The sequence below is a fragment of the Pundamilia nyererei genome, unplaced genomic scaffold (genome assembly GCF_000239375.1).
Source record: "Pundamilia nyererei isolate P.nyererei 1_Seehausen unplaced genomic scaffold, PunNye1.0 scaffold00144, whole genome shotgun sequence".
In the NCBI taxonomy this organism is placed as follows: Eukaryota; Metazoa; Chordata; class Actinopteri; order Cichliformes; family Cichlidae; genus Pundamilia; species Pundamilia nyererei.
Window position 1 is genome coordinate 899,713 of NW_005187545.1, and position 14,271 is coordinate 913,983.

At 41.6% G+C, this 14,271-nt stretch overlaps 1 protein-coding gene across 1 annotated transcript; it reads left to right on the forward strand.

The window, feature by feature from the left end:
• Window positions 1–216: 216 nt before the first annotated feature.
• Window positions 217–4,749, forward strand: tent5ba (terminal nucleotidyltransferase 5ba). Its single transcript, XM_005744469.1, has 2 exons — window positions 217–644; window positions 2,958–4,749. The coding sequence occupies exons 1-2, from the start codon at window positions 495–497 to the stop codon at window positions 3,984–3,986; spliced, it is 1,179 nt and encodes a 392-aa protein (XP_005744526.1). The 5' UTR covers window positions 217–494; the 3' UTR covers window positions 3,987–4,749.
• The last annotated feature ends 9,522 nt before the right edge of the window (window positions 4,750–14,271 follow it).

Genomic DNA, 14,271 nt, shown 5'->3' on the forward strand with positions numbered 1-14,271 from the left:
TAGCAGCACCGGAGCTGAAGCGATGCAGATCCCAGGAGTGTTGGTTTGAAGGAAAACCCTGATGGTATGCGGGGTTGCACCGCAGATGGAGCAGAACTCACCGAGCTGTCAAGTACGTCACATGAAGGGTGTTCCCTGCGGGCAGGGCAGGGCATCCATAATCAATGACCAAACACAGCAGCCAATCACAGGGCTCATGCTAATGAGGAGCCTTTAAACCCTCTGGACCTTCGCAGACTGACCGGATTTCAGCAGCACGCACAGAGAAAGGAGGAAACTGCGGCTCCCACTGAAACATCCACATCTGAGAAGAAACTTTTTTTCCCCCCTTCTTTCTTCCTCTCCGGTCTTTTGCCTCCAGTAATAATATCCGGATCTGCTCACACAGGAATTATCGCACTTTGAAGACACCGAGCTGAGCTGGGAGGAAGCGCTGATTCACACTCTGCTGATTTCTTTCTCGGGGTGGGGGGGACTTAAAAGTTCACAACGCCATGTCTGGTGAGTCGGATCACAGTCGGCGGTTCTGCGTGCTGTCTTGGGATCAGGTGCAGCGCTTGGACTCGATCCTGGGCGAGGCTATCCCCATCCACGGCCGAGGAAACTTCCCCACGCTCTCCGTACAGCCCCGCCAGATTGTCCAGGTACCAAGAGAGAATTAAGAAAAAATAAAATGATAAAATGTTTCACTTTTATATTGACAGCTCAATTTGAGCCAAATTCATGATATTTAAATTATTAATATCAATCAGGACCTCTCAGTCAAGCAACGTCTTTTTTTTAAATTAAAAAATCGTATTTTCTTCTTTCTAGTTTCATGTGAAATACTAATGGCACAATAAACTACCACAAAACAAACAGTGCTGTACTCTGTTGAACACTGGAGACCCCTCACCGTCCTCTGGTGGCCTACTGATCCATTCAGGATGTAACCCTCTCGGTTCCTTGGCTCCCTCCTTGCTTAATTGTATTTCCATAACATCATTTTGTTTGCTTTGTTTCCTCATTCTGGGGCTAACTTTGCGTTGCCATTTGGAGCAGTGCTGTTTATTCCTTAGCAGATTACTGTGTCAAACGTTCTAAAAGTCTCCTGCATGTCTGCTTACTTCATCCTTTTGCTTTGTAGCATTTATTGTTGATTTACTGGCACATAAAAAGTCAAAATGCAGCGTTGGTTTCCGTCATATTCAAACAGCAGACAGAGGGAAACCTGTTATATGCTGGCTTTAGCGTGGCCCTGAATGGCTTCCACATTTCCAGCCTCTAATGCATTGTGGCTGGATCACGTTTCACTTCCCCTGTGGTGTATCTGAGTTTGTTGGCAATGCATTAAAGTGCTGAGAAAATCCCATGCTAGAGTTTCAAAATGTGCATACAGCTGTTAAAGAATCCCCCCCCCTTTCTGTAATTTACTCACTGACATATTCAAGATGAGCTCAGCAAACATGCGAGCCCAGGAGCTTGATGCTTGTGGTTGTGGAAAAGATGAATGCTCCATTTAACATGCAGAAAGGCCTAAATGCAGGTTTGAGACCCAGATGAGGGGACTCTCAGGCTTGCTCTGGACTCATGGAAACCCCGTAGAATGCATCTATGATTCATGTAGGGAAAGCTAATGAACCTCCTGGCAAGATGTATGAAGTAAGGCTATTTATCCTTGTCTTTAATTGATCTAGGTGAGTGCCTTTTATGCTATGCATCACACAAGGCATGAGTGAGCTGCGGGGTTGGAGGTATAAACATGCTGTGTCCGATACAGCATCATGAAGCCCTGCAGGAGTAAGAGTCCCGCATCAATTAGGATAACAGCATATGCTCTGCTCAGGGTTTATGAATGAACAACACACATTTTCACATGCCCTTTCTTCATTATTATTTAAAGAAAGACCGACTAGTTCAGATGGAGCTGGAGTCTTCTTTCTGGAAGGATTTGATCCTAAGCCAGCAGAATAATACCTGGGCTTCCAGGGGAAGTGAGGGGATCTTAACTACTCACCTGCATCCAAGCATGTAGGAGCAAAGGAAGGAGTTCAGTGTGGGGCTGAGTGAATTTTACTGTGATTGGCAGATCAGGTTGGTCACAGAAGAAACTAGAAACATTATCATTGCTTCTAAATGGAATTTGAACCCAATTGGAGCTTCTTTATGGCCAAACAACTGCAACGCTTCTAGGTTTCAGTTATAATTTTGTTCCTCCGCCGTGTGATGGGATGACTTGTCTTCAAGTGTTTGTCAGTCTGTAGCCTGACCCAGTATGTATAAATAGCACTGTCATGTTATCTGATCACCATGGGAGGGATTGTCAACAGACACTAATCTGACAGGTTAGTGCCGGTAGGAAGATTTAGGATTGCATGCGAGGCGTAACAACTAATTTGTGTAGCAGGTTCGGCTGTTTCAGTTCCCAAAATGCTGTGACGTCAAAGTGCAGCTAACACATTTATTCAGCTAGGCACATATTTACACTCTTATCCTAATCATCTCTAGCGTCTGCTGTGCATATGCCTAATTAAAGTGACAAACTTCCCAAATAGACTGACGAATAGAACAAGGAAGCTGCAGCTCTTACCACTCGACTCTTTAAATATTTCCAAATGTTTGAGAACAGAATGTTTTATGGCGCATGTGGGGTATCATTTCCCTTTGGGCATGTAAGCGCAATCAATCTTTGATGACTTATTTGAGGACTCCGACCCTTCCCTTCGCACCTAATAGCGATGATGTAGATGATCCTTTTCAGATGTGGCTACACAAAGAGAAGACTCCTGTGTTTAAATATTGTGCTGATCACTGGAGCAAAGGAAAGGCTATTGACCCTTAATGCCAGCTATTGATTTGACTTGAGTCTTTTTAAATGCCATTTTTTTTTTTTGAGCCTATGAAGCAATTACTTTCGCCTCCTGTTCAAGGAAACTGTATGTTATTAATAAGATTGTATTTGTCTCGTCCCTGTCCAGGTTGTGCGAGCGAGGCTGGAGGAAAGAGGTGTGCATGTTAAGGATGTGAGGTTGAACGGCTCTGCTGCCAGCCACGTGCTCCATCAGGACACGGGACTAGGCTACAAGGACCTCGACCTGATCTTTGGTGTGTCGCTGAAAGATGACCAGGCCTTTCGTCTGGTGAAAGACGTCGTGCTGGACTGCCTGTTGGACTTCTTGCCAGCCGGGGTCTCTAAGGAGCGCATCACAGCACTGACCCTTAAAGAGGCCTATGTGCAGAAACTTGTGAAAGTCTGCAATGACACGGACCGTTGGAGCCTCATCTCGCTGTCCAACAACACAGGCAAGAACGTGGAGCTTAAGTTTGTGGACTCCTTACGGCGGCAGTTTGAATTCAGTGTAGACTCCTTCCAGATTTGCCTTGATTCTCTGCTCTTGTTTGACCGCTGCTCTGAGACGCCCATGTCTGAGAGCTTTCACCCCACCGTAATTGGCGAAAGCGTGTACGGGGACTTCAAAGAAGCTATGGAACATCTGTGTCAGAGGACCATAGCTACTCGCACCCCTGAAGAAATCAGAGGGGGTGGCTTGTTGAAGTACTGCCACTTGCTCGTGCGAGGCTTCAGACCCTCGTCAGAGGCGGACATGAAACAGATGCAGCGCTACATGTGCTCGCGCTTCTTCATTGACTTCCCCGACATAGGTGAGCAGCAGAGAAAGCTCGAGGCTTACCTGCAGAACCACTTCGCCGGGATGGAGCACAAGCGGTACGAGTGCCTCACGACTCTGCACCAAGTAGTGAACGAGAGCACAGTGTGTCTGATGGGCCACGAGCGGCGCCAGACGCTCAGCCTCATCTCCATGCTGGCGCTGAAGGTGCTGGCTGAGCAGAATGCTATCCCCACGGTAACCAATGTGACCTGTTACTACCAGCCAGCGCCGTACGTGCAGGACATAAACTTCAGCAACTATTATATTGCACACGTGCAGCCGCCACAGGTCGCCGCGTGCAGTGCTTCATATCAGACGTGGCTGCCCTGCAGTTGAGCTGGTGTCAGGGCGCGGAGGTCACTGTGTCGCCACTGCATCGCTCTGTCCAGGATGTGGACTGAAAACAAACAAACAATAAAGAAACCCATTTGCCAAATGTGACTTTATAAAAACAATCCTGTACTGCTGTACATCTGATTGAGCCGACAAGTTTTTTTTTTTCATTTTTTTTTTCATTTTTTTTTCACTTGTTTTCTCTTGCAAGAGAAGAATCTGTAAGATTGCTGGTCATTTCTGAGATGTAGTGATAATATCTTTAAGTATTAAAAAAAAACAACTTTGTCATGTGTGCATTTTTGAGGAAGCAGACAATGAAGCTGGTGGTGTTTTCATACCCTGGCTTTTATTTTGTTTTATTTTTTAAATTTCATACGGACCAAAGATATGTGGTTTTTCTTTTTTGTTCTTTGTTCTGAAAGGGAATGTAATCACACTCCCAAGTGCCTTAAAAAAACAAAACAAACAAAAATCCCACAATGTTCTGAAAACATCTGTAAAGTGAGAATAGTGCATCCAGTGTTTTCTAGATTACTCTGTTTCTCTGCATTCATTTCTGAGGGTGTGGGTTTTTTTTTTTTTTTCCCCCCCCCCCCCCCCTTTTGGTATTGTGGTTATTTTCTGCTGGCCTGTAATGATTGTTGATATTTTAATCTTTGGTTTTTAGGACTGGTCATTGTCTGAGCTGCTTCAAAATTCACACAGTTGAGTTTTTCTATTGTTACGTGTCCACAATAAACAATGTGCTTTGGCCAAGACGTGACACACAGTGACTCAAAAGTCTGTCCTCTTTTCCTCTCGGTGTTTGGTCCCACGCTTGATAAACTGATGAGTTGGTTCGTTTGCAGTAACCAGGACCATTGAAATGCATACACTGTTGGCCGGAGTCACTTGCATTTGTTAAACTGGGGCTGAGGATCCATTACAATCTGAGGACATGAACCATAAGGAGGCTTTTCTAAAGCACAATGGCTGCTCTCTGTGATACTAAAGCTTTATAACAAAGGCTGGCTTGTTCTCCCAACCCATGTTACTGCTGAAAACGCAGCCCAGTTTGCTTGACTGATACTATATCCATGTCATTTTGTCTGAGTCAAAATCAAAAATCCTTAAACACATAGGTCTTTCTCTTTTTAAACACTGAGTGACTGAGCCCATATGGATTCATAGCAGACCACAGATCTTCTTATTTGGGCCAATAATTACATCTACTCAGAAAACTGAGAACAAAAACATCATTTTTGCCATATGGGACTCTCACACACATGTGTTCTTGGTTTTTTTTTTTTTTTTATAAACAGAACTACTCACGCTGATGCTGAAAGGCAGAATTAGACATGTGGTATTATTAAAGCGATGCACAGCCCTGTCTTTGCATGAATCTGTTAAATGCAGGGTATTGGTCTTGGTCACAGAGTCAGGTCGCTGTGGAGTCAAAGTGCTGGAGCCAAGATAAAGTACAGTTAGCCTGATCATTTTTGCAATATGAAATTATTTTACTTGTCTTATTCTCTTTCACACATGGCCAGAATAGCCTGTTTAGAGACTGTGGACTCCCAGTGCCTTCAAATCCTTAGAAAGTCTTGATGTTCTATCTCTAAATCTTTTTTTTTTTTTTTTTTTGGTACCGTCTTCCTTACATCATCCCAAACTGGTTGCATTAGAGGTCATCACCCACTGGTTTGTGGTCTCGCAACTATGGTGGTCCTGAGAGGTCAAACACTCCATTTTAATAAAAAACTGACCAATAGAAAAATGGAACAGAAGTGTGCAGCTGCAGAGGTAGAAACCACAACATGCAAAAGATGACACTGAAAAAGAAGTGTAAGATTCATCGCTGTTGTAACCGAGATAAAGACACAGGTAGTGTGTGTTTTAATCACATGATTCATTTAATCATCTACATACATCTTTGCTTTTAGCCACTTACTGTCAGCTCTTCCACCTCCAACATCCTTTTTTTTTGGGTCTATTTTTGTTTCGTTTTGTTTTGTTTTGAGCTCTCAGGGCCACCATACCCATCTCCCTTTCTTAAAAGCAAGAAATGACAAATGAGAAGTTAGAAACCGACCTTCGGTCACAATGCAGAAAAATCTGTTTAATGGTACATTTGACTCTAAAACATTATTTTCCACAAGATTTATTTATTTATTTCTTTTTTAGCTCTGAGTGACTTGAGCGTAAAATCACTTACAAAATGTTTCCTGGTGTAATAAAGTTTGACATTTACGGGTTAAAAAAGTCTCCTTATTTAAAATTATGATGCTACTTAAAGGACAAAATATAACATTAAAGGTTCTCACAGATCTGATCTGTTTATAGTTAAACACCGGCAACCAGATTTCTTCCTGTTAAACGGGAGTTTTTCCTTCTCACTGTTGACAAGTGCTCACTCAGAGGTGGTCATCTGATCGTTGGGGTTTCTCTATTATTGTCACGCACCTTGACTGTTGTTGTGACTATATAAATAAAATGGAATTTAATTGAATTCAGTCATTTTACAATAAGGGCAGGGGTAATACAGTCATGTTTCCTTGATTTTCATTGGTAGACGAAGCATTTAAGAGTTGAGTAAGAGATGAAGGTTACAGGGGAAACATGATGTTATGGTTCGCACTATGCCTCAATGCAAAAAGACCCTGGGTTTGAATGCACCAGTCTGCTGAAAGCTTTGTGTGTGGAATTTGCATATAGGTACTCCAGCTTCATCCCACACTCTGAAGACATGCATGTCAGGTTGCTTGTGGTCCTTGTTAGCCCTGCAACAGACTGACTCCAGTGCAGCCGCCACCCTGAATAGAATAAGTGTTTACCATCGCAGGTTGCGAGAGGGTTGCGTCCTCTTAGAGGTGCACATAAATAAAGTGTTTTTAAAAACCTACACTCTTCATTCATTGTCTTTTCTGCATTCAACCGTGAACATGATCATCTTTTCTTACGCTCTATAAAATGAGAGCTTCAGGAACATTGAAATTTAAGAGCCACAGAGTTACATTTGGTGTAAATAGCAACAAGCTGACTGGAAATGATTTCTTGCTGGTTTGAACTCCTCTCCAATGACAATCCCCATTAATCTGTCATGATCACTGGCCCTGCTTGCTCTGGAACACTGTGTGCTCTCTTTTCTTTTTTTTCTTTTTTTTTTTTTTACCCGCGATATATTCACCACACGTCCCAAAGTGTGCGTTCATTTCCCATTCCTATAATGTTTGCACACTAGTCAAGCGGCAACACAATGGTTTCAGTGGTTCTAAGGTCAACATTAATCCTTGTGTGAAGATATTGTCAATGGCTTCTAGCTAAAATTCTGACCTGTTATGGTATTATCATATGAAACATTAGATTATATGAAAGAAAGGAAAAGTGAGCTATGTTGCTGATAGATTTATAATAATAGTGGCAGTGGTTGAAATGAAACATTTTATCATAGAGATAACAAAGCAATTTCTGTGAGAGATTTAATTCAGGCTTTAATTAGGAGTTTGTGTGCGGGCTGAGGTTCTGCACACGCCTGTGCGAAACCAGGGTGAGGACAGGACAGAGACGCAGTAATGACAGAGATTTCGCAAATTTCTTGCCACAACACAAATCAAACTCACCCTGTCCTGGTATGTGTGCTATTATCTCGCCCAAGAAAGGGTTTATTCGCCCAAGGGAGCGATTATGAAGTCCCACTAACCCATTATCCGCAGGAAGTTTCTCACTCTGTACCTCTTTCTGTTGTTGTTGTGTACTTTTGCCTTCATGTTAGCTCTGTGATGTAAAACAAAAATTTAAAAGCGGGTCACACTGATCTGACTCAGGGATGTGGATATGTTTTAAATTAGGCTGTACTTGGGGAGCACATGACTCTGTGGATGTGACATCATCCTCAGGGTGCAAAAGGGAAACACATGTCTCAGTTGAACTGGATGATTGGAGCACACTGACAGTGCAGCTTCAGCTGGTGGAGATATCTGTTGCGGTCTGTGTGTTGCTGGTTGCTGGGGTACAGTGCTGAGAAATCCATGAGCTCAACAAAAGTTCTGCACGAGGTGAATTTGTCCGAGCGGCTCTGATCTCTGCATCCCGTTTAATGCACTTTAAAGTGTCACCCGGTTAGGACTTTAAGCATGTTGCTACCAACATGACAAGTTTCAGAGGGGTGGTTTACTCTCTGCTTAGAAATTATGAGCATATTTCAGAAAAGTCAGGATGCTGTGTAAAGTGTAAATAAAAACAGAATGCACTTTCAAATCTCATGAAGACCCCGTATTATGTTCACAGCAGAACATAGAAAGCACATCAAAGGTTTAAGCTGAGAAAATGTATCACATTAAGAAAAATACTAGCTCATTTTCTATTTGATGGCAGCCACATGTAACAAAAAGTTACGACATTATCATGGTACATCTGTGCACCCTGTCAGTAAACATCTGGGAACGGAGGAGAACAGCTGCTGGACGTCTGGAGAGAAATGCCGTTCCATTCTGGTCCTATGAAGGATTCTTAGCTGCTCAACAGTGCTGGGTCTGCTTTCTCATGTTTTTCATCTCCATTGTTTTTATTGGGTAAAAGTTGTCAACTGCAGGCCAGTTCAGCACCCTGACTCCTCTAACATGAAGCCATGCTGTTGCAATAAATGCATAAAGCATTATCTTGCTGAAATATGCAAGGCCATACCTGAAAAAGACATAGCCTGGATAGGAAACCTGTATTTGCCTTTCAGCATTGATGGTGCCTCTTCAGATGTGCAAGCTGTCAGTTCCATCGGCACTGACGAACCCCAATACCTTCAGAGATTGAGTCGTTTGAAGTGCTCATAAAAAGCTGGATGGTCCTTCTGCTCTGTAGTCCAGATGACACGGCATCTGTGCTTTCCAAAAATAACGACAAATTTTGATTCATCCGACCACAGAACAGTTTCCTGCTTTGCCTCAGTCCATTTTAAAGCTAATGAGCTACGTAGCAGAAACGGCAGCATTGCTGGATCATGTTCACATACAGCTTCTTTGCAATGGCAGAGCTTTAATCTGCATTTGTGGATGGCACGGTGTTCACAGGAAGTTATCTTCCATGCAGTGATTTACATCACAGAATCATTGCTGTTTATAACGCAGTGCTGCCAGGCGGCCTCAAGGCTGATTTTTGACATTATCCCTATGGCGCAGCAATTTCTCCAGATTCTCTGAGTCTTTCAAATATATTTTGGTGATATTTGAATGCAGATGATTATATATTCATTCTTGACAATTTTTTGTTGTTGAACGTTATTTTGAAATTGTTCCACATTTTAAAGATGCAGCCTTTTTTTTTTTTACAGATCTGCCCATCTTTACTTCTGAGAAACTCTCTCTAAGATGCTCTCGAGCCAATCGTGTTACTGACCTGCTGCCAATTAACCTAATCAGCTGCATAATGTTCCTCCAGCTGTTTCTTTTATTTGTTGCCCTCATCCTTTGGGGTCTTTTTTTTTTTGACATGTTGCTGGCATCAAAATCAAAATGAGCTAATATTTATCATGAAATAGTTTAAACATTTCAAATGTTTTTATGGTCTAATGTGACTAAAATATGGGGTTATTAGCAAATATCTTCTTTTTATTTTCATTTTACACAGTGTTCCAACTTTTTTGTGTGTGGATTTAGTTTCTTCTTTAGATTTTACGCCAGAATGAATAAATAAATAAATAAATGAATAAATAGCAAGCTTGCAATTATTAAGTTGCCAGATCTGGAAACACAAGGTTTTCACAATAAGAAGATGAAGAAATGACAGTCTGCCCTGACTTTTTAGCCCAGACTAAAGTTTTTCACAGCTGACTAGGTATCTTTAATAACTTCAACTTGCTCTTAAACTCCCCAACACATTTCGAAGGAGAGAAGCAAGATGTGGATTCAGGACACTACTTCGACCAAAGCTGTGAATCATCAGAGTGGCCTGAACGATCGTGTACATCTGTATGTGCATTCGTTTAGAGAGTGATGTCATTATGGGCTGGTGGAACAAACTAGAAAAGCCAACGCAGAGTTTAAAGTGAACAGTCTGTTAGCCGGCTAAAGGACGGGGTAATCTGAAGGAGCGTGTCGAGGTACAAAGATAGCTCACAGGAGAGGAATAGACTCTATGATTTCACCTCAGGGTTCAGGGAGCATGAGTTGTCACCACAGCTGCTGGAGAGGCAGAAGTGTGAGAGACACTCACACACACAGGGGGAGGCAGCCCTGAGCATTCCTGGCATTACAGCCCACTGACAAACAATCCTAACTTTATCCAGTGAGCCGGTCAAACTGAATGGCTACAGTGTGTAGAGTTTACCCACTGAGAGGGCCACTCTGTCCCCATCCGAACATTATGATGTCTCAGGTGGGACTGTCAACTCATTTTATTATCAGCAATTGATAAGCATTTAGTCAGCTAAATTACTACAATCACTGCTAAAATCCTCTTTCAAAATTGCATTTAATTTTTGCAAATAAATCTCCCGTGTCCTGAGATTTAGTGCATAAATCTCTTTAAAGATTTATGCACTAAAGCACATTCATAAATCCTAAGAGAAACAAATAAGTGTCTATAAAAATAATATTATAATAAAAAAAGTTCTGTCAGCAGGAATTTAAAAGATTTGAAAGCAAACGTTACCACTTGTTTCATTCAGCTATAAAAATGATTTTATGAGAACACAACGACACAACACCCTTCAGTATGAGGCAAACTATCGCCTGCTATTTTGCAACCACACGCCCAGTCACGCACACGAAAAAATCCACACTACAAGGATGCCGCATAATTTATACTGTTGTTGGGATAAAATGTTACATGTTACTAGTAAAATAAGCAAATACTGTAAGATTATCTGCATTTTTTAAACTAATATTTGGAATATTATATTTGGAACAAAGGGTCTGAAGGCCAAAGACTACACACAAAAAAACAAAGTAATCTCACAGGACCTCGCACTGAGGAGTGGTGATTTGAATCAGCCTGCAACAGGCTACAAAGTAATAGTGTAGAAATAGTTCAGATGAAATCAGTGTTTCACAACAAACTGTGATGTGCCAAAAGACAAAACTTTTGCTGGGTTTTGGTAATGTTTACCCGCTTCAGTAGCTCATCTTTGAACCATCATCAATGTCCCATTTCCTCTACCTTTTATAAGTATGCACCACCTACTGCTCTTACTGGACTAAAAAGGATGACACATTTGTTGTAATTCGAGTTATGGCTGATACTTAATGGCACAGGATCATTGATGTGTTTGTCACAGCCAACTTTCAAACCTGACAGTTTTTTAAGCAGAGGTAAAAATGTTAATTTTGTGATTTTCTCCAGTGTCTGTTAAATAACGGACCAAAGATGACTAACACGGGGCGTGTTAGTCATCTTTGGTCCGTTCAGTCTTACTCGATGAATTTGGAGGCTTTTTAAGATGGAAATGTTCAGCCTGGGAAATGGTCTATAATCTCAGAAATAATATTAATTTTGACAACTACTATTTAAAAGCAACTGGGCGAACTTCCATCTTCTGTGGAAGTTCACATGATGAGATCAACAGCTCTAGACGAGCCACCAAATGGAGCTTGTGGTGGCAGTTTTTCTAAAATTTATATTTCCAAGATTTTTCATGTGAGAGCCCATCAAGAAAGCTCCTTTCACTGGTGTCCTCCTTCCCGTCGCACTCTTCATCAACGCTAGCCGAACATCCTCGCAGGAGGGGGTTTCCAGGAGGAGAGGCGGGTGACGCATGCGTACCTGGTTCCAAACTGTTGTGGATTTGTTTACCCACAGCCCAATAAAAGTCATTGTTCCACATTTCAAGTTTTCCACGTCTCAAAGCAGATCTGTATTCCCAACCACCGCCGCTGACTGGCTGCTCAACCCCCACAATCTGCCTCCTGCTGCGAGTGGCTGGAGTTTTTTGGCTACCAGTTTGCTGAGCACATCAGGCTGATCTGGTTATAATAATTCCATGGCTTTGTGTTGATATTAATGTGAGCAAAATCATTAAACGCTCCACGTCTTGGTGTTGCTCCAAGGTCATTGGAGAACGTCTGAGGATGGCAGTTTCCCCACTCAAAACCAACATTTCTATCAAACCGCGTTTCTTCTCCATCTAAAGCTGAGATCAGATGGAAAACGAGGCCTCGTAAAAACACATGAATCAGACATTTGCTTTGGCAATGCGCATTTTACTTTTACTTTTTTTTGTTCCAACCATGTCCATCTGTAACACGGATCAACATCAGTATCGGGACTCTCAAAGAAATCATTTGAGTTAAAAAAAAACTTTTTTAAATTGTAAGTTTTCTTTGAGTTGACATGTGAATGACAATGTTTTGAAATCTAGTGGAACATTGGTTTTCACTGATTTAGATCAGATTTGGAAACGTTGCTTGACAAACCGTATTTCTTTCAATTAAAAAATAAAACTCAATCCATCTTCACTTATCCGAGTATAAATTTCATAAATGGCAGAGGCTGTCAGAGGAAGAAATGATTCCAGATGCATGTAAGAAATCACACAATTCACTTGAATTAATTTTAAGAAAACAATATGAAATGAGTTTGAATGAGACATTTAATGCTGAGAAATCTGTTCCTGGTGACACAGAGTGATGACTCCCAAGATAAAACTTTTCTGGTCCCTGGGATGAACACGACAGATTTTCCATTTTATTACTTGAACGCCTTTCGAAACATCCAGCCACACTTGTTAAACAGTCAAAGGGGAGTGAGTTATGAGCATGTAATAGCCATTGTGTGTTCCAGCTATTTTGTTGATAATTTTAATTCTTGTACTGTCGAGCAGTTTTTACAGTGAGACATAAAACTGAGCAGTTCTCTTTCTCATGAAATCATTTTGTCTCGCCACCAAAAAGGTTTAAAGTTCATTGTTAAAAGCTGTGACATGAGCAGGAGAACCCCAAGAAAAATAACTATTCGAAAACACAATTTTCCTTTATGCCACAGAGTCTGTAACTCATCATTAGCTGCTTTTTCAAATACCCAGCTGACACACTGTTTCCTTATTCATAAGAGGATTTAATATTTGAGTTATCCAGAATGCTCTGTTGACTTTGGTCAGTCTGTTGAGTGCTTTGGACGCTGTGTTTTCCAGTGCTTAGATATTTATCTCCCTGGCAGGAAGTGAGGACCAGAACACATAGATATGAAAACAACTTTCTTCATTCATTGGTATCAGACTCATTGGACACAAGACTGTAGAGACTAATACCATCAGATCTGGACAAAGTAAGGACAGGGGGCACATGAGGATTCAGTCGTGCTTTCGCTGGATAGTATTAGCATGGCTTTATTTTAAAGGCTCTCCTCCACAGTATGTTGTTTGTTCTATCTCTCTCCCATCACCCCCAGCAGGTTGCAGCACAGGGGTAGGCAACCTTTCTGATGATGAGTGCCATCTAAAATTTCCTCAGAAGTCAATGTGCCATATGATTGCATTAGCAATAAATCATAACGCTCTACATGAACAGTTACACACTATATAGAACAACTTTATAGAATTATTTGTTCGCAGATGTTGGCAGCTATCAGCGAATAGCTATCAGCTATTTTGAAACCAAAAAAAAGACACTTTTTATCCATAACAGCAAATTAACTGTACAACAGAAAATGCAAATGCTATTTATGGTCTCTTTGCTAGAGCCGCCCCTGCACAGTTACCAGCTGTCAGCTACTTAGAAAAGGATCCTGGTGTTACTTGTCTCTCAGAAACAGTTCATAACTTCCCTTCAACTCATTCATGTTAACTAAAAACCTGTTTCTCCATCACAGCTCTGATGATCCAGTAAGGACATCTCCTGGTTTCATCTTCTGTTTCCCTCTCACCACATATCCAAACCGATATCATGACCAGCAGCTTTACAGCTGTGGCTCCAGCAAACATCAGCTGATACTAGAAATTAATATTAAATAAATTCTAACAACAGCTGATCAAGCTTAAACGTGCTGCTGTTGTTTAGCGCTACATCCGCTGGTTTCCTCTTTCGGCGCAAAGTGAGCGATAAACAAACAAGAGAGCCGATCAGCTGATCATTGATCAGTTTCATGACTGAAGTAGAAACAGGAGAGGGAGGGGGGAGAATGAGAGAAGAAGAGGCAGCTGACAGCGTAACGACAGAATAACTCCAGCGTTGTGTTTTTTTCCATTCTAGCTGAAGTCCCTGACAAACTGTTTCTTTTGCGGCTCAAAACGAAACGCGTAATATTTTCTCTGAATGCGGGACGATTCCGTTTTTTACGGGACAGTTGGCAACTCTACTAACTAACCTTATGAATAAAATAA